The sequence below is a fragment of the Hemitrygon akajei genome, chromosome 2, assembly GCF_048418815.1.
Source record: "Hemitrygon akajei chromosome 2, sHemAka1.3, whole genome shotgun sequence".
Lineage (NCBI taxonomy): Eukaryota > Metazoa > Chordata > Chondrichthyes > Myliobatiformes > Dasyatidae > Hemitrygon > Hemitrygon akajei.
This window is the reverse complement of record NC_133125.1, coordinates 65129432-65156594: the sequence shown is the minus strand read 5'-3', so window position 1 is coordinate 65156594 and position 27163 is coordinate 65129432. Positions and strand designations below refer to the sequence as shown.

General features: G+C 46.4%; 2 protein-coding genes across 4 annotated transcripts in view; both read right to left on the bottom strand.

Moving 5' to 3' along the window:
- LOC140713724 (thymosin beta-10) overlaps window positions 1-27163 on the bottom strand; it is a 452521-nt gene that overhangs the window by 175825 nt on the left and 249533 nt on the right. The gene's annotated exons all lie outside the window — the stretch shown is intronic.
- frmpd1a (FERM and PDZ domain containing 1a) overlaps window positions 1-27163 on the bottom strand; it is a 175401-nt gene that overhangs the window by 39275 nt on the left and 108963 nt on the right. For both annotated transcript variants that reach the window (XM_073024081.1, XM_073024089.1), the window contains exons 8-10: window positions 18530-18655; window positions 15663-15782; window positions 9371-9507 (exon numbers count right to left, since the gene is read on the bottom strand). In XM_073024081.1, the coding sequence (XP_072880182.1) occupies window positions 9371-9507; window positions 15663-15782; window positions 18530-18655 (383 nt within the window). The remainder of the gene's footprint in view (window positions 1-9370; window positions 9508-15662; window positions 15783-18529; window positions 18656-27163) is intronic.

Sequence of the window (27163 nt, the reverse complement as noted above, 5' to 3'; positions counted from 1 at the left end):
TGCAAAGAGCATATTGGGCAGACCAAAATAAATGGACTGTATAGGGAAGAGAAAAAGATAAAATGTCATGTTACAGATTCAAAAAGAGCTCTAATCTGCATGCTGGTGACGAAAAATCTGATAATGATGAGACTGACACAGGGCTGGCTCACCTTGAGATTTACAATGTGAAAACTAACAATAGAGGAGCAATATGGTTCATGCCAGAGGTGACCAACAACTTAATTCCAATGGAATTAGACACTGGTTTAGCCGTTTCAGTCATTCCACACAATGAGTTTGAACAGCATTTCAAAGATACCAAAGTGAAGCCAGCAGATATCCAATATACCAGAGAAAAGATGCCTCCTGTGGGGATGATACTCGTAACAGTGAAATACAACAACTAACAAGCCACATTGTGCCTGGAGGACCAGCATTGTGGAGACATGATTGGCTTAGACAACTACAACTTGATTGGCGAACTTTCCGCCATTTGCATGGCACAACCCCGGCAATGAAGCTACTGAAAGCGAAATAAGAATGGATGATGCCACAACTGTCTCCATGCTGAACTGTTCCCCAACAGAGAGCAAAAGGTGTTGGAATCAGCCTCTGTGCCTCTGGTCGGAAGGCATATTGGACCATGAAGGACCATGCTACCCAGAGAAAGCCCCAAGATGATGAGAGCTGTGGCCCGGCTATAACAGCTTTAGTCAGCAACAAATCTGAGAAAGCTTCTGATATGTTAATCAGGCAGTTATTTGTGAAATGTGGCTTGGTTTTAAGCTGTAAGATAATTCAAAAAGCTTCAAGAAAGTTGTAGACATTTGGCTTTTGTGAGTGTAAGGAACCAGAATCTACTCTGTGTGCATTAAGGTTGTTGCATGTACTTCAAGTGAGAGACAAAAAGCTGCGTGTAAAAGTGGATGCAAAGACCAAAGCCCAGCTGGATGAACGGAAGGCCAAAAAGAAAGGAGTTAATGGAGATAGAGAAACAGGATTCATCAGATGACGATGTGGACAAGGAAACCAAGAGGAGAGATCAGATCATAAAGGGAGCAGTGGAAGGAATAATAAGAAAATTCAAAGGTTTCAGAGCTACATTTAATGTCAGACAAATGTATACAATATACATCCTGAAATGCTTTTTCTTCACAACCATCCACAAAAACAGAGGAGTGCCCCAAAGAATGAACAACAGTTGAATGTTAGAACCCAAAGTCCCCCCCCCAGCTCCCTCCCTCCCGCGTGTAAGCAGCAGCGAGCAACAATTCCGCCTCCCCCCACCGGCAAAAAAACATCAGCACCCACCCACCGAGCACTCAAACATGAGCAAAGCAACAGCAAAGACACAGACTTGCAGTTGCTTCAAAGACTTTGTGTTTCACCCGGTATTCAACATACCACAGGCTCTCTCTCTCTCCCTGATAAGGGAGAAAGAAATGTCTCCGTTTCACAGCGAGAACTGTGTTGAACTTATCAATCACCCATCTGTGGACACTTTCTGGAGGTCCAAGATCCATATGCTCCACGACCACTGGACTAAGTGTGTAAATGTAGGAAGGGACTATGTTGAAAAATAAATGTGCTAGGTTTTCTAAAATTGACTCCTTCTACCTTAGGCCACAAACTCATCAATCACCCCTCATATATGTCACCATATACAACCCTGAGATTAATTTTCTTGTGGGCATGCTCAATAAATCCATAATAGAATAATAACCATAATGGAATCAATGAAAGACCGCACCAACATGGGCGTTCAACCAGTGTGCAAAAGACAGCAAACTGTGCAAATACAAAAAGAAAGAAATAACAATAATAAATAAATAAGCAATAAATATCGAGAACATGGAACAAGGAGTACTTCAAATTGAGTCCATAAGTTGTGGGAAAATTTCAGTGATGGGGCAAGTGAAGTTGAGTGAAGTTATCTTCCTTGGTTCAAGAGCCTGATGATTGAGGGGTAAGGATTGTTCCTGAACCTGGTGGTGTGAGTCCTGAAGCTCCTGTACATAAGAACATAAGAAATAGGAGCAGGAGTAGACCATCCGGCCCATCGAGCCTGCCCCACCATTTAATAAGATCATGGCTGATCTGTCCATAAACTCAGCTCCATCTACCTGCCTTTTCCCCATAACCCTTAATTCCCTTACTATGTAAAAACCTATCTAACTGTTCCTTAAATATATTTGGTGAGGAAGCCTCGACTGCTTCCCTGGGCAGAGAATTCCACAGGTTCACCACTCTCTGGGAAAAACAGTTTCTCCTCATCTCCATCGCATATCTTCTCCCCTGAATCTTGAGGCAATGTCCCCTAGTTCTAGTCTTACCTACCAATGGAAACAACTTTCCTACTTCTATCTTATCTATCCCTTTCAAAATTTTGTGTTTCTATAAGATCCCCTCTCATTCTTCTGAACTCCAGAGAGTATAGTCCTAGGCAACTCAATCTCTCCTCATAGGTTAACCCCTTCATCCCTGGAATCAACCTGGTGAACCTCCTTTGCACTGCCTCCAAAGCCAGTATATCCTTCCTCAAGTATGGAGACCAGAACTGCACACAGTACTCCAGGTGCGGCCTGTATACCAGTACCCAGTATGTACCCAGGGTACACACCGGTACCCTGTATGTACCCAGGGTACACACCGGTACCCAGTATGTACCCAGGGTACACACCGGTACCCTGTATGTACCCAGGGTACACACCGGTACCCAGTATGTACCCAGGGTACACACCGGTACCCAGTATGTACTCAGGGTACACCGGTACCCTGTATGTACTCAGGGTACACACCGGTACCCAGTATGTACCCAGCGTACACACCGGTACCCTGTATGTACCCAGGGTACACACCGGTACCCAGTATGTACCCAGGGTACACACCGGTACCCAGTATGTACTCAGGGTACACCGGTACCCTGTATGTACCCAGGGTACACACCGGTACCCAGTATGTACCCAGGGTACACACCGGTACCCAGTATGTACTCAGGGTACACCGGTACCCTGTATGTACCCAGGGTACACACCGGTACCCAGTATGTACCCAGCGTACACACCGGTACCCTGTATGTACCCAGGGTACACACCGGTACCCAGTATGTACCCAGGGTACACACCGGTACCCTGTATGTACCCAGGGTACACACCGGTACCCAGTATGTACCCAGCGTACACACCGGTACCCTGTATGTACCCAGGGTACACCGGTACCCAGTATGTACCCAGGGTACACACCGGTACCCTGTATGTACCCAGCGTACACACCGGTACCCAGTATGTACCCAGGGTACACACCGGTACCCTGTATGTACCCAGGGTACACACCGGTACCCAGTATGTACTCAGGGTACACCGGTACCCTGTATGTACTCAGGGTACACACCGGTACCCAGTATGTACCCAGCGTACACACCGGTACCCTGTATGTACCCAGGGTACACACCGGTACCCAGTATGTACCCAGGGTACACACCGGTACCCAGTATGTACTCAGGGTACACCGGTACCCTGTATGTACCCAGGGTACACACCGGTACCCAGTATGTACCCAGGGTACACACCGGTACCCAGTATGTACTCAGGGTACACCGGTACCCTGTATGTACCCAGGGTACACACCGGTACCCAGTATGTACCCAGCGTACACACCGGTACCCTGTATGTACCCAGGGTACACACCGGTACCCAGTATGTACCCAGGGTACACACCGGTACCCTGTATGTACCCAGGGTACACACCGGTACCCAGTATGTACCCAGCGTACACACCGGTACCCTGTATGTACCCAGGGTACACCGGTACCCAGTATGTACCCAGGGTACACACCGGTACCCTGTATGTACCCAGCGTACACACCGGTACCCAGTATGTACCCAGGGTACACACCGGTACCCTGTATGTACCCAGGGTACACACCGGTACCCAGTATGTACCCAGGGTACACACCGGTACCCTGTATGTACCCAGGGTACACACCGGTACCCTGTATGTACTCAGGGTACACCGGTACCCAGTATGTACCCAGGGTACACACCGGTACCCTGTATGTACCCAGGGTACACACCGGTACCCAGTATGTACCCAGGGTACACACCGGTACCCAGTATGTACCCAGGGTACACACCGGTACCCAGTATGTACCCAGGGTACACACCGGTACCCTGTATGTACCCAGGGTACACACCGGTACCCTGTATGTACCCAGGGTACACACCGGAACCCAGTATGTGCCCAGGGTACACACCGGTACCCAGTATGTGCCCAGGGTACACACCGGTACCCAGTATGTACCCAGGGTACACACCGGTACCCTGTATGTACCCAGGGTACACACCGGTACCCAGTATGTACCCAGGGTACACCGGTACCCAGTATGTACCCAGGGTACACACCGGTACCCTGTATGTACCCAGGGTACACACCGGTACCCAGTATGTACCCAGGGTACACACCGGTACCCTGTATGTACCCAGGGTACACACCGGTACCCAGTATGTACCCAGGGTACACACCGGTACCCAGTATGTACTCAGGGTACACCGGTACCCTGTATGTACCCAGGGTACACACCGGTACCCAGTATGTACCCAGGGTACACACCGGTACCCTGTATGTACCCAGGGTACACACCGGTACCCAGTATGTACCCAGGGTACACACCGGTACCCTGTATGTACCCAGGGTACACACCGGTACCCTGTATGTACCCAGGGTACACACCGGTACCCAGTATGTACCCAGGGTACACCGGTACCCTGTATGTACCCAGGGTACACACCGGTACCCTGTATGTACTCAGGGTACACACCGGTACCCAGTATGTACCCAGGGTACACCGGTACCCTGTATGTACCCAGGGTACACACCGGTACCCAGTATGTACCCAGGGTACACACCGGTACCCAGTATGTACCCAGGGTACACACCGGTACCCTGTATGTACCCAGGGTACACACCGGTACCCAGTATGTACCCAGGGTACACACCGGTACCCTGTATGTTCTCAGGGTACACCGGTACCCTGTATGTACCCAGGGTACACACCGGTACCCAGTATGTACCCAGGGTACACCGGTACCCAGTATGTACCCAGGGTACACACCGGTACCCAGTATGTACTCAGGGTACACCGGTACCCTGTATGTACTCAGGGTACACACCGGTACCCAGTATGTACCCAGGGTACACACCGGTACCCAGTATGTACCCAGGGTACACCGGTACCCAGTATGTACTCAGGGTACACACCGGTACCCAGTATGTACCCAGCGTACACACCGGTACCCTGTATGTACTCAGGGTACACACCGGTACCCAGTATGTACTCAGGGTACACACCGGTACCCTGTATGTACCCAGGGTACACACCGGTACCCTGTATGTACCCAGGGTACACCGGTACCCAGTATGTACCCAGGGTACACACCGGTACCCAGTATGTACCCAGGGTACACACCGGTACCCTGTATGTACCCAGGGTACACACCGGTACCCAGTATGTACCCAGGGTACACACCGGTACCCAGTATGTTCTCAGGGTACACACCGGTACCCTGTATGTACCCAGGGTACACACCGGTACCCAGTATGTACCCAGGGTACACACCGGTACCCTGTATGTACCCAGGGTACACACCGGTACCCAGTATGTACCCAGGGTACACACCGGTACCCTGTATGTACCCAGGGTACACCGGTACCCTGTATGTACCCAGGGTACACACCGGTACCCTGTATGTACCCAGGGTACACACCGGTACCCTGTATGTACCCAGCGTACACACCGGTACCCTGTATGTACCCAGGGTACACACCGGTACCCAGTATGTACCCAGGGTACACACCGGTACCCTGTATGTACCCAGGGTACACACCGGTACCCAGTATGTACTCAGGGTACACACCGGTACCCTGTATGTACTCAGGGTACACCGGTACCCAGTATGTACCCAGGGTACACACCGGTACCCAGTATGTACCCAGGGTACACACCGGTACCCTGTATGTACCCAGGTACACACCGGTACCCAGTATGTACCCAGGGTACACCGGTACCCAGTATGTACTCAGGGTACACACCGGTACCCAGTATGTACTCAGGGTACACCGGTACCCAGTATGTACTCAGGGTACACACCGGTACCCTGTATGTACCCAGGGTACACACCGGTACCCAGTATGTACCCAGGGTACACCGGTACCCAGTATGTACCCAGGGTACACACCGGTACCCAGTATGTACCCAGGGTACACACCAGTACCCTGTATGTACCCAGGGTACACCGGTACCCAGTATGTACCCAGGGTACACACCGGTACCCAGTATGTACCCAGGGTACACACCGGTACCCTGTATGTACTCAGGGTACACCAGTACCCAACATTTCATTTGCCTTCTTACCTGCAAGCCAAATTTTTGCGATTCATGAACAAGCACTCCCAAGTCCTTCTGCACAACAGCATGCTGCAATCTTTCACCACTTAAATAATAATCTGCTCTTCTATTATTCCTTCCAAAGTGGATGATCTTGCATTTACCAACATTGTATTCCATCTGCCAGACCTTGGCAAACTCACTGATGTCCCTCTGCAGACTTTCCACATTCTCTGTACAATTTGCTTTTCCACTCAGTTTAGTGTCATCAGCAAATTTTGCTACACTACACTCAGTCCCCTCTTCCAAATCATCAGTGTAAATGGTAAACAGCTGCGGGCCCAGCACTGACCCCTGCGGCACCCCACTCACCACTGACTGCCAACCAGAGAAACACCCATTTATACCAAATCTCTGCCTTCTGTTGGTTAACCAATCCACTATCCATGCCAATACACTTCCTCCGACTCCATGCATCCTGAAATGAGTGACTTGGTAAGTCATTTCACAGGTTAGTTAAGGGTTAACCACATCGATTAGCCTGAAGTCTTAATAAAGGCCAGAGTGCATATGGACATTAGAATAAAATAGATTTTTACTTGGATTTAATTTCTCCAGCTGCTGAGATTTGAGTTAGAGTTAGTTGATGTATAGTTCAGCCTTCAGGATAAGAGTCCTGTAATAATTTCTTGCTTCCACTTGAGTTCTTGAGAGTCCTGAGGTCACTGATTAGATCTACAGACTCTGCTACAAGACACAAGGGGGCTTCACATGAGATGTAGGTGATAGTTTGAACTGCTGTGGGTTCCTTCTGCTCAAATCAAAGAAAATTGAAGTACTTAGTGTCTTTCCAAACTCATCACCCTCCTGTTCCCCCAGTCATAGAGTCAAAGCTGGTAACTGGAGAATGGAGTGTGGTGTTATAGAGTCATTGAACCCTACAGCATGGAAACAGGCCCTTTGGCCCATCTAGTCAGTACCAAACTATTAATGTGCCTAGACACATCAACCCAGACCATAGCACTCCTACCCCTCCCATCCATGTACCTATCCAAATTTCTTTTAAATTGGGAAATCGAACCCACATTCAAAACTTCCACCTACAGTTCATTCCACACTCTTACCACCCTCTGAGTGAAGAAATTCCCCCTCACATTCCTCTTAAACATTTCACCGTTCATCCTTAACCCATGATTTCTAGTACTAGTCTCACCCAGCCTCTGTTGAAAACGCCTATCGACACTCCTCATAATTTTGACCTCTATCAATTCTCCACTTGTTCTTCTATGCTCTAGGGAATAAAGTTCTAACCTATGCAACTTTTCCCCATAGCTCAGCTCCTCAAGTCCTGGCAATATTCTTGTAAATATTCTCTGAACTCCTTAAATCTTATTGACACCATTCCTGTAGGTAGGTGACTAAAACTGGACACATCCTCCAAATTAGGCCTCACAAATATCTTATACAACTTTAACATAACATCCCATTCCCTGTACTCAATATTTTTATTTATGAAGGCCAATGTTCCAAAAGCTTTCGTTACAACCATGTTTCATTACAACTTGTGCTACCATTTTCAGTGAATTATGGATCTCTATTCCCAGATCCTTCTGTTCTACTGCACTCCTCGGTGCCTTACCATTTCTCCATAGAGAATGCATGTATACTGTATTATACAACCACTACATACAGATATCCACAGCAGAGTACATTTTAAATAGCCTCATTTAGGCCTAAAGATTTAATTGCTGTTGAGGCTTTCCTACTCTTGTTGGATAACATCTTTCCCAACAAGGGGGGGGTCACTCTGCTTGGCAGGTGGGACATGTGGCTGTGAAAACCTCAGGTTCTGGGGCCTCCTCCGTGGTAGTTTAGGAGTTGACTCTGAAACTTTAGGAAGTGGTTCTGACAGCTCTGGACATCTTGATTCTTCCTTTTTCTTCTTCTAGCTTGTGCATCTTGATTTTGGGAAGGTGCATTTAGTTCACTAGAGAATTTCACTGGGTGGAGCTTAGAAGGTTAATGTCGCCTAACGGTGACTCCTTTGTTTGCATCTTCGGAAACAGCTCTATTACCATCTTTAAAATCTCTGTTTCTCCCTTTCAGGGTTCTTTTGAAGACCCTGACCTGGAGTTACATGCTGACTACGTTTTCTTTGCAGGAATGGGACCTGCTCTTGGGGTTTCACAACCGGCCGTTGTTTGGCACACCAAGGGCTCAGCCTATGACTTTGGCTCACCTTTGGAGGCCTAGGATCTTGGGGCTCTAGAGATGGGCGGATTGAAGTCGGTGTCACGGCAGGAGATCCGTGTGTCGTTGGGGGAGTCGGACGATCTATGGCTGTGTGCCCAGACCCGAGATCATTGGGAACAGAGCTCGAAAAAAATGACGGAATGGACTTTTAACATCATAACCAGCAAGTTGTTTCTGAAACAACTGTGAAACAAATGAGTTATACAGCTCTCGTTACGTGCACATGCAGGTCAACTCTGAGTGATTATGCAGAAAGTTTGAAGTTAATAACTCATCTCCTTCTACCTCAGGCCACGAACTTATCAATCAGCCCTGCTGTGGACACTTTCTGGAGGTCCAAGATCCGTATGCTCCACGACTGCTGGACTAAGTGTGTAAATGTAGGAGGGGACTATGTTGAAGAATAAATGTGCTTGGTTTTCTAAAATTGACTCCTTCTACCTTAGGCCACAAACATCAATCACCCCTCGTATGTACTTTGATAATAAATTTACTTTGAAGCTATGCTTTCAGATGATATTACAATCTGAGAGCATGCAGATAAGAAATTCTAAGGAAGCTAACAACAGATTGTTAAGGGACACCAGACGGAATGATACAGACATGAAAAGAAAATCCACCACTGTTGATTCTATGACAGTCTTGTAAAGACTGAGAACTGTAGGTGCACACTTACATTTACTAAAATATCATCTGAGCACGGCCTGAGGGCAAGTTTAAAGCATATCTAAGAAATGGGGCCTGCTAACTTACTCAATGTACTTGATGGAGATTTTCTGGGACTGCTTGGAGCTGAGGATGCATTCCTGAATCTGCAGTGCTGCCAGCCGAATTGCGGTGCTGCATTTCATCTCCACAGCAAACCTTTCCTGCAGCACGTCGTTGCAGCTCTGTAAAGGAGAGCTTCGTTTTGTCACCATTTGTAAACAGTGTTATACAATAAAACAACCGAGCACGACATCATTATGCCCATTGTTCATTGACCAGTTCAATGAAAAATGTGATGCAAGTTGACCTACTCCATCCATTTTCCTGTAAAATTGTATTTTTAAAAATCTCAGTTATTTTATATTGATTATCTGCTACCCCCATCCTTTGAGAGAGTGAATTCAACAAGTTATTTTCTAAAAAGATTCACCGTCTGCCTCCTGTTTCTTTAGCTATTGTCTTAAACCTGGGCCCTCTGATAAAGACCCTCCAACCAATGGAAACAGCTTCTCCCTGTTTATCAGAAGTCCAATAATTTTGAACATCTAAGATAAAAGTTCTAGTATGCTTGTATGTTCTATGGAGAAGCATCATGGTTTCGGCCCGAAACGTCGTCACTACCTCCTCCCATAGATGCTGTCTGGCCTGCTGAGTTCTGCCAGCATTTTGTGTTTTTACATGTATAAGTGATTGTTTATGAATGTTACCTTAACAAATCACAGTTTGTTGGCATACAGCAGATACAGACCTGCCAGACAATCACTCCTCCATTCTTTTGTTTAGGCTCTTTGTCTATGTTCTCACTCTCTTGTTCACTCATTGATCAGATAACCTTGTTTACGCTTTATCCCTATGGTCACGCTTGTTGTAACCTGTCAGAGACCTCCCCAACCACCGACCTCCCTTCAGTTTAACAAACTTCCTTCCCAGTCCTGGCAAAGTCTCTTTGACCTGAAACATTAGCTCAGTTTCTCTTTCTACAGATGTGACCTGATCTGCTTAGCATTCTAAGCATTTTCTATGTTTTATTTTTACTTTTAAATTTCCAACATCTGCTATTGTATTTTTAACTTTAGTGCATCACACCTTCTCTGGTTCTGCCCTGTAGCAGACGTGATACAGACCCCGAGCTCGATGTTCTCTATCGGACTTCTCAGTTTCAATCCTGACCCGAAAAATTGACTGCTTCTTTCAACAGATGCTGCCCGACCTGCTGAGTTCATCCAGCTTTTTTGTACGTCTCAGTTTCAATAAGACTGATAGATTAGTGTTCTAGCCAATAGGCTCTCATTCATGTTTTATCCTAAACAGCAAGGCCATGTGTATAAACTAGGAAATTAGAGACAACACAGTAGTTAAGGGGAATTTAATCTAAATATAGAATATTCATTACTACATGCTGTGTCGCATGATGTGGGTGACCATGGCCTTTCAAAGATTGTTGGGCTGGTGTCAGTCGTCACAGAACCGGAGCTTGTGATATACACCAGCTGCTCATACGACCATCTACCACCTGCTCCCAGGGCTTCACGTGGCCCTGATTGGGGGGCTACACCTTACCCAGGGGTGATCTGCAAGCATGTTACACCTCCTTTGGTCAAGGCATATCTCCGCCCCGCCACAATATAGGTAAACAGGCCGAAAGAGTTGACATATTGTGGAGGGCCAAACCAGCGTGCTGAACAATGACTAGAGAAACAAGCTACCTTAGATCCAGTGCAGAGAACAATCTCATGAATAATCCGGAAGTTAAAGGATCTTTAAGAACCAGGCATTGTATGATAGGACATTGCACAAAGATTGGAAATAGAAACATAGAAAATCTACAGCACGTTACAGGCCCTTCAGCCCTCAATGTTGTACCGACCATGTAACCTACTCTAGAAGCTGCCTAGAACTTCCCCACTGCATGGCCCTCTGTTTTACTAAGCTCCATGTACCTATCTTAGAGTTTCTTAAAGAAATTATTGAGTTAAATCTGAAATAAGGATCTTAAATCTAAATGAAGGAAACTAGATTTGAGTCCTGATTTGGCCATAATAGTTTGGGCAACTACATTAAAATGCATGACAGTAAATATGCAGCAGTTAACATTTAAAGATATAATGCATTGTTTACAATAAGCAGATATCACTTTAATACACAAAAATCCAGGAGAAATTGTGTTCCCAAAGGAGCTAAAATAGATATAAAGGAAGGGTTTTTTAATGTTGCAACAAGGGGAGTAATCCTGAGGATTGGAAGATTTCAGAGTTAAGTAATGGAAAAGCAAGGTAGTGTGAAGGAAGAGGAAAGTACAATATGAAACTGATCTGCAAGATCTTCTATAGCCACGTGAAAAGGAACAGGTTGCTAAAAGCATCTTCCGATTCCTTACAGACCCAGTTAGCTGAAATTATACCGAAAATTAGGAAATGGCTAATAAATTAAACAAAGACTTTTTGTTTGTGAATAGAAGCAGAGCAAATCTTTTGGAAACAGTAGAGCAACCAAATTGAAATGAATGAGGAGATCAAAGAAATTAGTGCTGGGAAAAATAGTGTTAAAAAAATGAATGAGATGAAATGTAATAAAACCCTAGCAGCTGTTGCACTGGAAAAGTTAACACTCGTGTTCACCTTCCAAACTTCTGTAGTTTCAAGAACGGTCCCAACAGATTGGAAAGTGGAAAATCTAACTACTAAGTTTACAGTAGCCAGGATGGAGGTTACAAATTACAGTGGGAGATAGAAAAAGCATGTCAAAGGGGCAATGTTACGACTGTCATGTGGGATTTCAATATGCAGGTAGATTGGGAAAATCAGGTTGGCGCTGGTTTGCAAATGAGAGAATCTGTGGAATGCCTATGAGATGGCTTTTTAGAGCAGCTTACAGTTGAGCTGACTTGAGGAACAGCTTTTCTGAATTGTGTGGATTTGATTAAGGAGCTTATGGTAAAGGAACCGTTAGGAGTCAGAAATCATAATATGCTAGAATTCACCCTGGAATTTGAGAGGGAGAAGTAAAGTCATATGTATCAGTGTAGCAGTGGAGTAAAGGGATTTGCAGAGGCATGAGAGAGGAGCTGGCTGAAGTTGACTGGAACGGGACACTAGCAGGAATGATGGCAGAACAGCAATAGCTGCAAGTTCTTGCGGGTAGAGCACCAATCTTCATTGTGGAAGACGCTAGCAGCATGCTGGAAGTTTGTGAGAGTCAGGAGCAGAAGTGAGTGCAGTTGCTATTATTATTGAGAAGGTGCTTGGGAAACTGAAAGGTCTGAAGTCACCTGGACCGGATGGACTACACCCCAGGGTTCTGAAGGAGGTGTCTGAGGAGATTGTGGAAGCATTAGTCATGATCTTTCAAGAATCATTGAGTTCTGGCATGGTTCCAGAGGATAAGAAAATTAAAAAAGTCATTCCACACTTCAAGAAGGGAGGGAGACAGAAGAAAAGAAATGATAGGCCTGTCAGTCTGACCTCAGTGGCAGGGAAGATGTTGGATTCGACAGTTAGTGATATGGTTTCAGGGTACTTGGAGGCACATGATAAAATAGGCCAAAGTTAGCAAGGTTTCTTTAAGGGAAGATCTTGCCTGACAAATGTTGGAATACCTTGAGGAAATAAGAAGCAGGATAGACAAAGGAGAATCGATGAATGTTGCATACTTGGATTTTCAGAAGGACAAGTTGCCTCATATGATAAGAGCCCATGATATTACAGAATAGATACTAGCATTGGCTGACTGGCAAAGATTTAGATGAATTGATGGCATTGTGACCAAGTTTGTGGACGATACAAAGATAAGTGGAAGGCAGATTGTGTTGAGGAAGCAGGGGGGCTGTAGAAGGATTTAGACAGATTAGGAAAATGGGTGAAGAAGTGGCATTTGGAATACAGTGTTGGGAAATGCAATGATAGTGTTCATTTTGAGAAGACTAGAATATAAAAGCAAGGATGTAATGTTGAGGCTTTACAAAGCCTCACCTGGAGTACTGTGAGCAGTTTTGAGCCCCTTAAGAAAGGATGGAGAGGATTCAAAGGAGATTCACAAGAATTATTTTGGGAATGAAAAGCTTTTTGTATGAGGTGTAATTGATAGCTCTGAGCCTTTACTCACTGGAATTTAGAAGAATGAGGAGGGATCTCATTGAACCTATCGAGTGTTGAAAGGCCAGAAAAAGCAGCATCTTCCAGTGGCCACCCATTTTAATTCCACTTCCCATTCCCATTCCAACACATCAGTCCATGGCCTCCTCTACTGTCACCAGGAGGCCACACTGAGGTTGGAAGAGCAACACCTTATATCTCTTTTGGATACCCACCAACCTGATGACATGAACATCAATTTTTCAAACTTCCAGTAATTCCCCACCCCTCACCATTCCCCATCCCCATTTCCCTCTCTCACCTTATCTCCTTGCCTGCCCATCACCTCCCTCTGGTGCTCCTCCCTCCTTTTCTTTCTCCATGGCCTTCAGTCCTCTCCTATCAGATTTCCATTTCTCCAACCCTGTATCTCTTTCATCAATCAACGTCCCAGCTCTTTTCTTCACCATTCCCCCCTCCTGGTTTCACCCATCACTTTGTGGTTCTTCCTCCCCTCCCCCCCCCCCACCTTTCTTACTCTAACTTCTCATCTTTTTTCTGCCAAAGGGTCTCGGCCCAAAACGTTAACTGTACTCTTTTCCGTAGTTGCTGCCTGGCCTGCTGAGTCCCTCCAGCATTTTGTGTATGTTGTTCAGATTTCCAGCAGCTATAGATTTTCCCTTGTTCTAGAGAGAGTAGATGTGGAGAAAACATTTCCTGTGGTGGGGAAGTCTAGGACCAGAGGACACAGCCTCAGAATGGAGGGGCATCCATTGAGAACAGAGATGAGGACGGATTTCTTTAGCCAGAGGGTGGGAATCTATGGAATTCATTGCCACAGGTGGCTGTGGAGGCCAAGTCATTGGGTGTATTTAGTCTCACTTAGTCAGGACAGGAAAGGTTATGGGGAGAAGGCAGGTGAATAGGGCAGAGAGGGAAATTGATAAGCCATGTTGAAATGGTGGAGCAGATTCAATGGGTTTTAATTCTGTTCCTATGGTAATATATTGAAGTTTGATGAGAATATTCAGATGAGAGGCAGTATAGTTTGTGAGGTGATTGCAGAGGGATTTCAAGGGCATATACAGTAGAGATACTTAGTGAGGGCAAGACAGAAGAAATACGATTTGGAAAGTGTGAAGTTCTCCACTTGGAAAGAGAAAAAAAGTAAAATAGCAAAGTATTTTAAAATCATTGACAGATTGAACAGTGTTGCTATTTAGTAGAACTAGGATGCCCTTGAGTACGAGTCACAGGAAGGACAGATGCAACAAACGATTGGAAGACAAATGATCCATTGCCATTATTGCAAAGATATCTGTGAGTAATTTGAGTAGACCCCTCTTGCTCCGATTATACAGAGTTCTTGTGAGATCACGTAGGAGTATAACGTATAGGCCTGGAAGGTAGAGGGAGTGTGGCAAAAGTTCACTAAATTAATTCCTGGGTTGGGGAGTAGAGTAGTGGTTTATTTTGTGAGGGGCGATGAAGAGGAGTAGGGCTATACTCTCTTGAGCTTAGAAGAATGAAAATACTATTTCTTAATACATGCAATATTCTTACAAGATTAAAGCAGAGATTATGTTTCCCTTGATTGAAGTATCTATCACCTGAGTTACATTCTCAAAATTAAGGAACAAGCCTACAGGACAGAAATGAGAAAAGGGCAATGCATCTTTGGACTGTTAAAGCCCTGAAGGCATATCCAACTCAGCGTGCTCAAGGGAGAGATTTTTTTTAATTATTGGAATCAAGGGACATAGGTTGTGTGGAGCAAATTTTCACTAAGTTAAAGGATCATCCATGAGCTTGTTGCAAGGAGGAGCAAAATCAAAGACAAGTGGGCTACTTTCCCATGTAGCTACATGAATGGGAGTTGTGACTAATCATGCAATCAATCTTTTTCATTTAGCCCACCAGAGACTCAAATATGAAGCAAGATAGATTCAGCTGATATAACGAGCAGGGAGCTGGAGATGTAAAGGTACCTTCCCTCCCTAATCTTGCTATATTACCACATATAGTTTTTCAAAGTATTCACACACTATATCCTGAAATGATAACTTCGAAAGGAAATCTATCAAACTTTTATTTCAAGAAATCAATACTATTTTCTTCCTTTGACACCGGCCAGGGAATCGGTTCCATGGTCAACCACTAAAATATTATTTCCACAGTTTAGTTTTGGCAGGGTGAAATATTTGGTCATGATCATAGCCATGGTATTTATACAGGGTTTGTTGTGGCTACTCAAAGCTCAAACATACCTGCAAGTAGAGGTAATCAAAGGTAACAGGATCATCTTGTAAAACTACAAGAGGATCTCTAGGCAGGAAACACACTCTGAAGAGACACTTATAGTCACGGGGTTCACGTTTCTGTACAACCTATAACAGGGCAGAAAACATTTACAAATTCAAGTAAGTTAAATAATTGTGAAATAATTAAGAATTAATTAAGAATTAATTTTCTTTAGATTTTTGTCATAACACAAGTGCATTTGTATACAGAATTATTTTAGCAAACTTCCCTGTATACAATATTAACAGCAAGTTTTTGCAGAGTATGAAATTGTAAACAATTCAGATTTAGGGAAATGAATATTAGATAATAGAGTTGAAAGAATGTTCTACATTGCATATAGAGGCTGTCTCCAAGTTATAAATAGGTTCTGTTTTTGTCAGATGTCCATAAGATGATTTTGTCCGTGTCAAAAAATAAGCAAAATCACTTGATATAGTAACCACTCCTCCACGGTGTTGTAATGAAAGGCATCAAAAGCACACAGGCCTGATAAAAAAAAGAACAATTTCTAAAAGTAGAGACTAATTCTGCCAATAAGAGTAAATTTAGGTACGTACAGTCAATCTTTGAATGTAATATTATGAGAGTTTGTTCATAAATAGGAGTATCAATAAATCAGGCATTAATCATGATCTCCCACAGCCCCCAATGACGCTGTGCTTTCAATCTCTGAGGCCAATCTGAGAGCATCCTTCAGGAGGGTGAACCCACAGAAAGCATCCAGTCCAGACGGGGTACCTGCACGAGTACGAGAGACTTGTGCTGATCAACTGGCTGGAGTGTTCACTGAGGTCTTTAACTTGTCACTTGGCAGTCTGAGGTACCCACCTGCTTCAAGCAGACTTCAGTTTTATCAGTGCCCCAGAAGAATGTGGTCATCTGCTCAGTGACTATCGTCCAGTAGCACTTAGGTTTACAGTGATGAAGTACTTTGAGAGGTTGGTGATGAAACATATCAACTCCTGCCTCAGAAGCAACTTAGATCCGCTCCAATTTCCCTACCATCACAACAGGTCAACAGCAGATGCCATTTCATTGGCTCTTCAGTCAACCCTGAAGCATCTCTAGATAGTGAAGATGCATGCATCAGGATGCTCTTCATTAACCAGAGTTCAATTCTATCATCCCCTCAAAAATAACAAGCTTTAAATTGTAGGCCTCAATTCCTCCATGTGCGACCGAATCCTCATTTTCCTCACTTGCAGACCCAGTCAGTTCGGAGGTTCACAAAGATGATTCCAGGAATGAAAGGGTTATCATATGAGGAACGTTTGACAGCTCTGGGTCTGTACTCGCTGGATTTAGAAGGATGTGGGGGAGGGGATCTCATTGAAACATTTCAAATGTTGAAAGGCCTGAACAGAGTAGATGTGGAAAGGATGTTTTCCATGGTGGGGGAGTTTAGGACAAGAGGGCACAGCCTCAGGATAGAGGGGTGTCCATTTAAAACAGCAATGCAGTGGAATTTCCTTAGCCAGAGAGTGGTGAATTTGTAGAATTGGTTACCACAGGCAGCTGTGGACAACAGGTCATTGGGTGTATTTAAGGTAGAGATTGATCAGCTCTCGATTGGACACAGCATCAAAGGTTAAAGGGAGAAGGCCGGGGAGTGGAAAAAGGATCAACTATGATTGAATGGCAGAGAGGCTTGATGGGCCAAATAGCCTCATTCTGCTCCTATGACTTATGGTCTTATGGATTGGCAGCAACATCTTCTACATAATCTCCCACAGCACAACCATTCCACAAGGCTGTGTGCTTACTCACTTTCCACATATGACTGTGAGGCCAAGCACAGCTCCAATGTCATATTCATGTTTGCTGATGGCTACACTGTCATAGACTGAATCAAAGGTGGTGATGAATCAGCTGTCAGGAGGAAGGTTGAAAGCCTGGCTGAGTGGTGCCACAACAACAACCAATGTCAGCAAGAACAGAGATAATTGTTGACTTCAAGAGGAGGAAACAGGAGGTGCTAAACCAGTCCTCAGTGGGGATCAGAGGTGGAGAGTATCAGCAACTTTAAATTCCTTGGCATTATCATTTCAGAAGATTTGTCTTGGGTCCAGCACCTAAGTGCCAGTATGAACAATTCACAGCAGTACCTCTGCTTTCTTAGAAGTTTGAGAAGATTCGGTATGTCATCTAAAACTTTAACTTCTATAGATGTGTGGTGACTGGATGCATCACAGCCTGGTATGGAAACACCAAAGCCCTTGAACAGAAAATCCTAAAAAAAGTAATGGATACAGCCCAGTCCATCACAGGTAAAGGTCTCCCCACCACAGAGCACATCTACATGGAGTGTTATCACAGGAAAGCAGCATCCATCATCAAGGACCCCCACAATTCAGGCCATGATCTCTTCTCACTGCTGCCATCAGGAAGAAGGTACAGGAGCCTCAAGACCCACACCAGTAGGTACAGAAACTGTTATTACCCCTCACTCATCAGGCTCTTGAACCAGAGGAGATAACGTCACTCACCTTCACTCAACCCATCACTGAACTGTTCCCACAACCTATGGACTCACTTTCATGGACTCTTCAACTCATGTTTTTGATATTTATTGCTTATTTATTAATTGTTAATTCTTTTTGCATTTGCACAATTAACTTAGGGTTTTTTTGCACATCAATTGCTTGTTCATCTGTTGGGTGCAGTCCTTTGTTGAGTCTATTGTGTTTCTTGTATTTACTGTGATTACCTGCAAGAAAATGAATCTCAGGGCTGTATAAGGTGACATATATGCACTTTGACCTTTGAACCCAGGGTTTTTATCCCTCACTTTACAAGATGAGCTGATCCAAAGGCCCGATTTTTCCCATACCTGTTCAATGAGCTCATCGTCATGTAAAAGGTAAACTTTAGTAACACTGTACCGCTCCTTCAAAGCTAGAGCAAAGTATTCAATGCAGCAGATCGACAACTTTGATTTCAAGGTAAGAATGATATCCTGTGAAGAGGAGAAGAATGAGGGTTAAAATTGCACCTCATTATTTTTCTGAATTCAAGAAGACACTATGTAGGAGAAATGCAACCATATAACCACAGCCTCTCATAGAAAATGATTATAGGCACTTTGGAAAAATGAAAAAGCAATCCTTAATTTAGAGAACCTCAGAATGGGTTCCTGGGCTCCCCCATTCCAGTACCCACTGACCCAACCCGCCACTCTTCCAACTAACCTATTCCTTACCTGTCCCGTCACCCTCACTCACTGCACTTCCCACCATCCCTGCCTACATTGCCCACCGTCCCTTCCTACACTTAGATAGATAGATAGATACTTTATTCATCCCCATGGGGAAATTCAACATTTTTTCCAATGTCCCATACACTTGTTGTAGCAAAAGCTAATTACATACAATACTTAACTCAGTAATAATATGAAATGCATCTAAATCACTAACTCAAAAAGCATTAATAATAGCTTTAAAAAAATGTTCTTAAGTCCTGGCAGTTGAATTGTAAAGCCTAATGGCATTGGGGAGTATTGACCTCTTCATCCTGTCTGAGGAGCATTGCATCGATAGTAACCTGTCGCTGAAACTGCTTCTCTGTCTCTGGATGGTGCTATGTAGAGGATGTTCAGGGTTTTCCATAATTGACCGTAGCCTACTCAGCGCCCTTCGCTCAGCTACCGATGTTAAACTCTCCAGTACTTTGCCCACGACAGAGCCCGCCTTCCTTACCAGCTTATTAAGACGTGAGGCGTCCCTCTTCTTAATACTTCCTCCCCAACACGCCACCACAAAGAAGAGGGCGCTCTCAACAACTGACCTATAGAACATCTTCAGCATCTCACTGCAGACATTGAATGACGCCAACCTTCTAAGGAAGTACAGTCGACTCTGTGCCTTCCTGCACAAGGCATCTGTGTTGGCAGTCCAGTCTAGCTTCTCGTCTAACTGTACTGCCAGATACTTGTAGGTCTTAACCTGCTCCACACATTCTCCATTAATGATCACTGGCTCCATATGAGGCCTAGATCTCCTAAAGTCCACCACCATCTCCTTGGTCTTGGTGATATTGAGACGCAGGTAGTTTGAGTTGCACCACATCACAAAGTCCTGTATCAGTTTCCTATACTCCTCCTCCTGTCCATTCCTGACACACCCCACTATGGCCGTGTCATCAGCGAACTTCTGCACATGGCAGGACTCCGAGTTATATTGGAAGTCTGATGTGTACAGGGTGAACAGTACCGGAGAGAGTACGGTTCCCTGCGGCGCTCCTGTGCTGCTGACCACCGTGTCAGACCTACAGTCTCCCAACCGCACATACTGAGGTCTATCTGTCAAGTAGTCCACTATCCAATCCACCATGTGAGAGTCTACTCCCAACGTCCCTTCCTACATTTCCCACTGTCCCTTCCTACACTTCCCACCGACCCTTCCTACACTGCCCACCATCCCTGCCTACACTTCCCAACATCCCTGCCTACACTTCCCACTGTCCCTGCCTACACTTCCCACTGTCCCTTCCTACACTCCCCACCGTCCCTGCCAACACTTCCCACCGTCCCTTCCTACACTTCCCACCGTCCCTGCCAACACTTCCCAACGACCCTTCCTACACTTCCCACCGTCCCTTCCTACACTTCCCACCGTCCCTTCCTACACTGCCCACCATCCCTTCCTACACTTCCCAACTTCCCTTCCTACTCTTCCCACTGTCCCTTCCTACACTCCCCACCGTCCCTGCCTACACTTCCCAACGTCCCTTCCTACACTTCCCACTGTCCCTTCCTACACTCCCCACCGTCGCTGCCTACACTTCCCAACATCCCTTCCTACACTTCCCACTGTCCCTTCCTACATTGCCCACCGTCCCTTCCTACACTCCCCACCGTCCCTGCCTACACTTCCCAACATCCCTTCCTACACTCCCCACCGTCCCTGCCTACACTTCCCAACGTCCCTTCCTACACTTCCCAACGTCCCTTCCTACACTTCCCACTGTCCCTTCCTACACTTCCCACCATCCCTGCCTACATTGCCCACCGTCCCTTCCTACACTTCCCAACTTCCCTTCCTACACTTCCCACTGTCCCTTCCTACACTCCCCACCGTCCCTGCCTACACTTCCCACTGTCCCTTCCTACACTTCCCACCGTCCCTTCCTACACTTCCCACCGTCCCTGCCTACACTTCCCAACATCCCTTCCTACACTTCCCACCGTCCCTGCCTACACTTCCCACCGTCCCTGTCAACACTTCCCACCGTCCCTTCCTACACTTCCCAATGTCCCTTCCTACACTTCCCACCGTCCCTTCCTACACTTCCCACCGACCCTTCCTACACTTCCCAACATCCCTGCCTACACTTCCCAATGTCCCTTCCTACACTTCCCACCATCCCTTCTTACACATCCCAACATCCCTGCCTACACTTCCCAATGTCCCTTCCTACACTTCCCACCATCCCTTCCTACACATCCCAACATCCCTGCCTACACTTCCCAATGTCCCTTCCTACACTTCCCACCGTCCCTGCCTACACTTCCCACTGTCCCTTCCTACACTTCCCACTGTCCCTTCCTACACTTCCCACCGTCCCTTCCTACACTTCCCACCGTCCTTTCCTACACTTCCCACCGTCCCTGCCAACACTTCCCACCGTCCCTGCCAACACTTCCCACTGTCCCTTCCTACACTTCCTACCATCCCTTCCTACACTTCCCACCGACCCTTCCTACACTTCCCAACATCCCTGCCAACGCTTCCCACCGTCCCTTCCTACACTTCCCACCGTCCCTTCCTACACTTCCCACCGTCCCTGCCTACACTTCCCACTGTCCCTTCCTACACTTCCCACCGTCCCTTCCTACACTTCCCACCGTCCCTTCCTACACTTCCCACCGTCCCTGCCTACACTTCCCAACATCCCTTCCTACACTTCCCACCGTCCCTGCCAACACTTCCCACCATCCCTGCCTACACTTCCCAACATCCCTGGCAACAATTCCCACTGTCCATGCTAACACTTCCCATTCCTCCTGCCAATGCTTCCCAAAACCCTTGCATTACCCACAGCCCTTATCCTGCACTGGTATCAGTCCTCAACGTCTACCCTCAAACTATTCACTCACGCACTGTTGACTCTCTCAGCCCACTGACCCTGCCGCCTATGCTGATGATACCCCTGAACTTTCTGTAATCACACCACTCCAATGTTCATCGTCCCCATTTACTGCACCTCCCACTGTCCCTATTCCTTGTCCTGCCTCTGAATTCTCCACTTTCCCCACCTCCTGTGACTCCCACTGTCCCTCATTTAAGTTTTATGAGTGTCTGTGAAATCCACTCTGAAATGAACTACTAAAATGCACGTTGCCTCTTCTAACAAAATTTGTGTTAGTGCTAATGGACAGTATGTCTTGGCTATGTTTTTGTGGCTCCATAAGCTCTCGGCACGTTAAATTCTCTAGCATTTCCACGAGCCCCTGCACGAATTACAGGCTGTTGATGAAGTGGCAGATAGTGCTGGTGCCCCACGGCTCCAGTGACTGGGTAAGATGGAAATATCCCGGCTGGTGATGCGCACTTTGTTCTGACTATCGTGTAGGTTTACTTGCGTGTCCCTGCTTCCGCATCCCACATCCCACAACTTAACTGGTTAATGCAAATGATCCCAGTGCAGCTGGGCTGTAGTTAACTCAGGGCGTGTAAGAGATAACAGGTTACATTCAGAAATCAGATGAATGCATTGCTGAGAGCTAGCATGACTTTGATGGGGTTAAATGGCCTCATTCAGCGTAAGGAATAGATACAGGCAGGTCAATTTGGGTTTAGAATGGCTAAGCTAACCCCTGAGATTAATGCAGAGATCCAAGATAGGAAGGTGAGAGCGGGGTGGAAATTGACAGTCCTTTTGAGTGCAAGAAGCAAGATTAACGTGAGTGTTGAGTTAGAGGAGTAGGATTGAATGGGACTGAAACAAAGATGGTTCCATACGTGTGACCAAAAGACAGACACTGCTTGGGCCCATGTGACTGCCCTGACCTTTGATCCAAAGAGCATGAGTGGAATTGGAGGAGATCATTCATTGGTAGAACAAGCTCAGCCAGAGTGTGTTGGTGGAGGGAACTGGTTGGTGTCTGTTCAAGGAAGAAGCAAAGGGCATTCAGACATTAGATAGAAGTGTAGAGGGGTTGTATCTTCATGGTAAAGATGAACTGGTTGGCACGAGGGAATTGGAAATTATTCAAGTGGCAGGGAGCTTCCAACATGTCATAGATGTAAAAGGTAAAGACTGGACCAGCAGAGGAAGGACAGAGAGTCAAAATTGGTTGAATAAGACACTGAAAGTTCCACTAGCGTACAATGATCGCATTGTTTATCATCTACAAAATGAACTGCAGCTACTCATAAATGTTGTAAGATCTGATCTCTACTGCCCCAAAAGCTCAGGGCTATGGGAACACCTCCACCTTCAGGACACTTTCAAACTCACAGTCCCGACTCAGAAACAGAACAATGGCAGAAATACGGAATATACAAACTCAGCCGTCAGGCAGCAGCTGTGGGAGGTGAAACAGATTTAACATTTCTGGTCAAAACCCGTTCAGCAGAACTAGAGAAAGAGAAAACAAGCCCGTTTTAAGAGAAGGTGGGAGAAGGTTGGATAGGACTAAGAGATATTGAGTCTCTGATAGGATGAGGGCAGGCAATTCCCAACTTTACAGAGTCGTGAGGGGAATGAGGGAAAACTATAAAGGTGCATATAAAATTTTTGAGCTGTCACTGAAACTTGAAACTGAGGAGAATGATGAAAATGTTCAGCAAACCAGATAGTATCTGTGGAAAGAGAAAAAGAAACTGAATTAATACTGCAGGTCGATAATCTTGCTGTAAAACCGGTCACTTCGATAAAGAAACAACACACACAAAATGCTGGTGGAATGCAGCAGGCCAGGCAGCATCTATAGGGAGAAGTACAGTCGATGTTTCGGTCCAAGACCCTTCGTCAGGACTAACGGAAAAAAGAGATAGTATGAGATTTGAAAGTAGGAAGGGGAGGGGGAAATGCGAAATGATGGGAGAAGACCGGAGGGGGTGGGGTGAAGCTGAGAGCCAGAAAGGTGATTGGCAAAAGGGATACAGAGCTGGAGAAGGGAAAGGATCATGGGACGGGAGGCCTCAGGAGAAAGAAAGGGGGAGGGGAGCACCAGAGGAAGATGGAGAACAGGCAGAGTGATGGGCAGAGAGAGAAAAAAAGGGAGGGGGAATATGTAAATCAGGGATGGGGTAAGAAGGGGAGGCGGGACACTAACGGAAGTTAACCCCCTTGTAGCTATGGGGTCAATATGGCTGATTCTGTCCCATTGTGTCCCTGAGCTCAGAGCACAGCCTTAGCAGATGAGTCCTTGTTGAAATCTTAAACTAGTTCCCAAACTGGTTCCGGATCAGTGAGCTCCATGCAGCCCAGTGCAAGGCCTTCTTGCATAAATGGCATATCCTGCTCAAGAAATGTCTTAATGGCTAGCTAATTACTCAACACCCCTGCTCCCCCCACACACACACAACTACCACCGCACACTCACACACACTCTCACACCCACACCCTCACACACACACACACACACACACACAACTACCACAGACACACACACACACAAATACACACACACACCCTCACACACACAACTACCAGACACACACACACACCTACCACCACACACACACACACTCTCACACCCACACCCTCACACACACACACACACAACTACCACAGACACACACACACCTACCACCACACACACACTCACACACACACACACACAACTACCACAGACACACACACACCTACCACCACACACACACACACACTCTCACACCCACACCCTCACACACACACACACAACTACCACAGACACACACACACACCTACCACCACACACACACAAATACACACACACACTCACACACACCTACCACCATACACACACACACTCACTCACACACACACCTACCACCATACACACACACTCACTCACCCACACACACCTACCACCATACACACACACAACTACCACACACACACACACCTACCACCACACACACACACACACTCTCACACCCACACCCTCACACACACACACACACACAACTACCACAGACACACACACACCTACCACCACACACACACTCACACACACAACTACCACAGACACACACACACCTACCACCACACACACACACACACACTCACACCCACACCCTCACACACACACACACACAACTACCACAGACACACACACACCTACCACCACACACACACAAATACACACACACCCTTACACACACACTCACACACACAACTACCAGACACACACACACCTACCACCACACACACACACACTCTCACACCCACACCCTCACACACACACACAACTACCACAGACACACACACACACCTACCACCACACACACACAAATACAAACACACACACTCACACACACAACTACCAGACACACACACACCTACCACCACACACACACACACACTCACTCACACACACACCTACCACCATACACACACACTCACTCACCCACACACACCTACCACCACACACACACACACACACACAACTACCACACACACACACCTACCACCACACACACACACACTCACACACACAACTACCACTGACACACACACCTACCACACTCACTCACACACACACCTACCACCATACACACACACAACTACCACACACACACACCTACCACCACACACACACACTCACACACACAACTACCACTGACACACACACCTACCACCACACACACACAAATACACACACACCCTTACACACACACTCACACACACAACTACCAGACACACACACACCCTCACACACACACTCACACACACAACTACCACCATACACACACCTAACACCACACACACACCCACACACACCCTCACACACACACAACTACCACAGACACACACACACCTACCACCACACACACACAAATACACACACACACCCTCACACACACACTCACACACACAACTACCAGACATACACACACCTACCACCACACACACACACACACTCTCACACCCACACCCTCACACACACACACACAACTACCACAGACACACACACACCTACCACCACACACACACAAATACACACACACACTCACACACACCTACCACCATACACACACACACTCACTCACCCACACACACCTACCACCATACACACACACAACTACCACACACACACACCTACCACCACACACACACACACTCTCACACCCACACCCTCACACACACACACACAACTACCACAGACACACACACACCTACCACCACACACACACTCACACACACAACTACCACAGACACACACACACCTACCACCACACACACACACACACACCCTCACACACACACACACTCACACCCACACCCTCACACACACACACACAACTACCACAGACACACACACACCTACCACCACACACACACAAATACACACACACCCTCACACACACACTCACACACACAACTACCAGACACACACACACCTACCACCACACACACACACACACTCTCACACCCACACCCTCACACACACACACACAACTACCACAGACACACACACACACAAATACAAACACACACACTCACACACACAACTACCAGACACACACACACCTACCACCACACACACACACACACACTCACTCACACACACACCTACCACCATACACACACACACTCACACACACACCTACCACCATACACACACACTCACTCACCCACACACACCTACCACCACACACACACACACAAAACTACCACACACACACACCTACCACCACACACACACACACTCACACACACAACTACCACTGACACACACACCTACCACACTCACTCACACACACACCTACCACCATACACACACACAACTACCACACACACACACCTACCACCACACACACACACTCACACACACAACTACCACTGACACACACACCTACCACCACACACACACAAATACACACACACATACTCACACACACACACTCACACACACAACTACCAGACACACACACACCCTCACACACACACTCACATACACAACTACCACCATACACACACCTACCACCACACACACACCCACACACACCCTCACACACACACAACTACCACAGACACACACACACCTACCACCACACACACACAAATACACACACACACCCTCACACACACACTCACACACACAACTACCAGACATACACACACCTACCACCACACACACACACACTCTCACACCCACACCCTCACACACACACACACAACTACCACTGACACACACACCTACACCACACACACACAAATACACACACACATACTCACACACACACACTCACACACACAACTACCAGACACACACACACCCTCACACACACACTCACACACACAACTACCACCA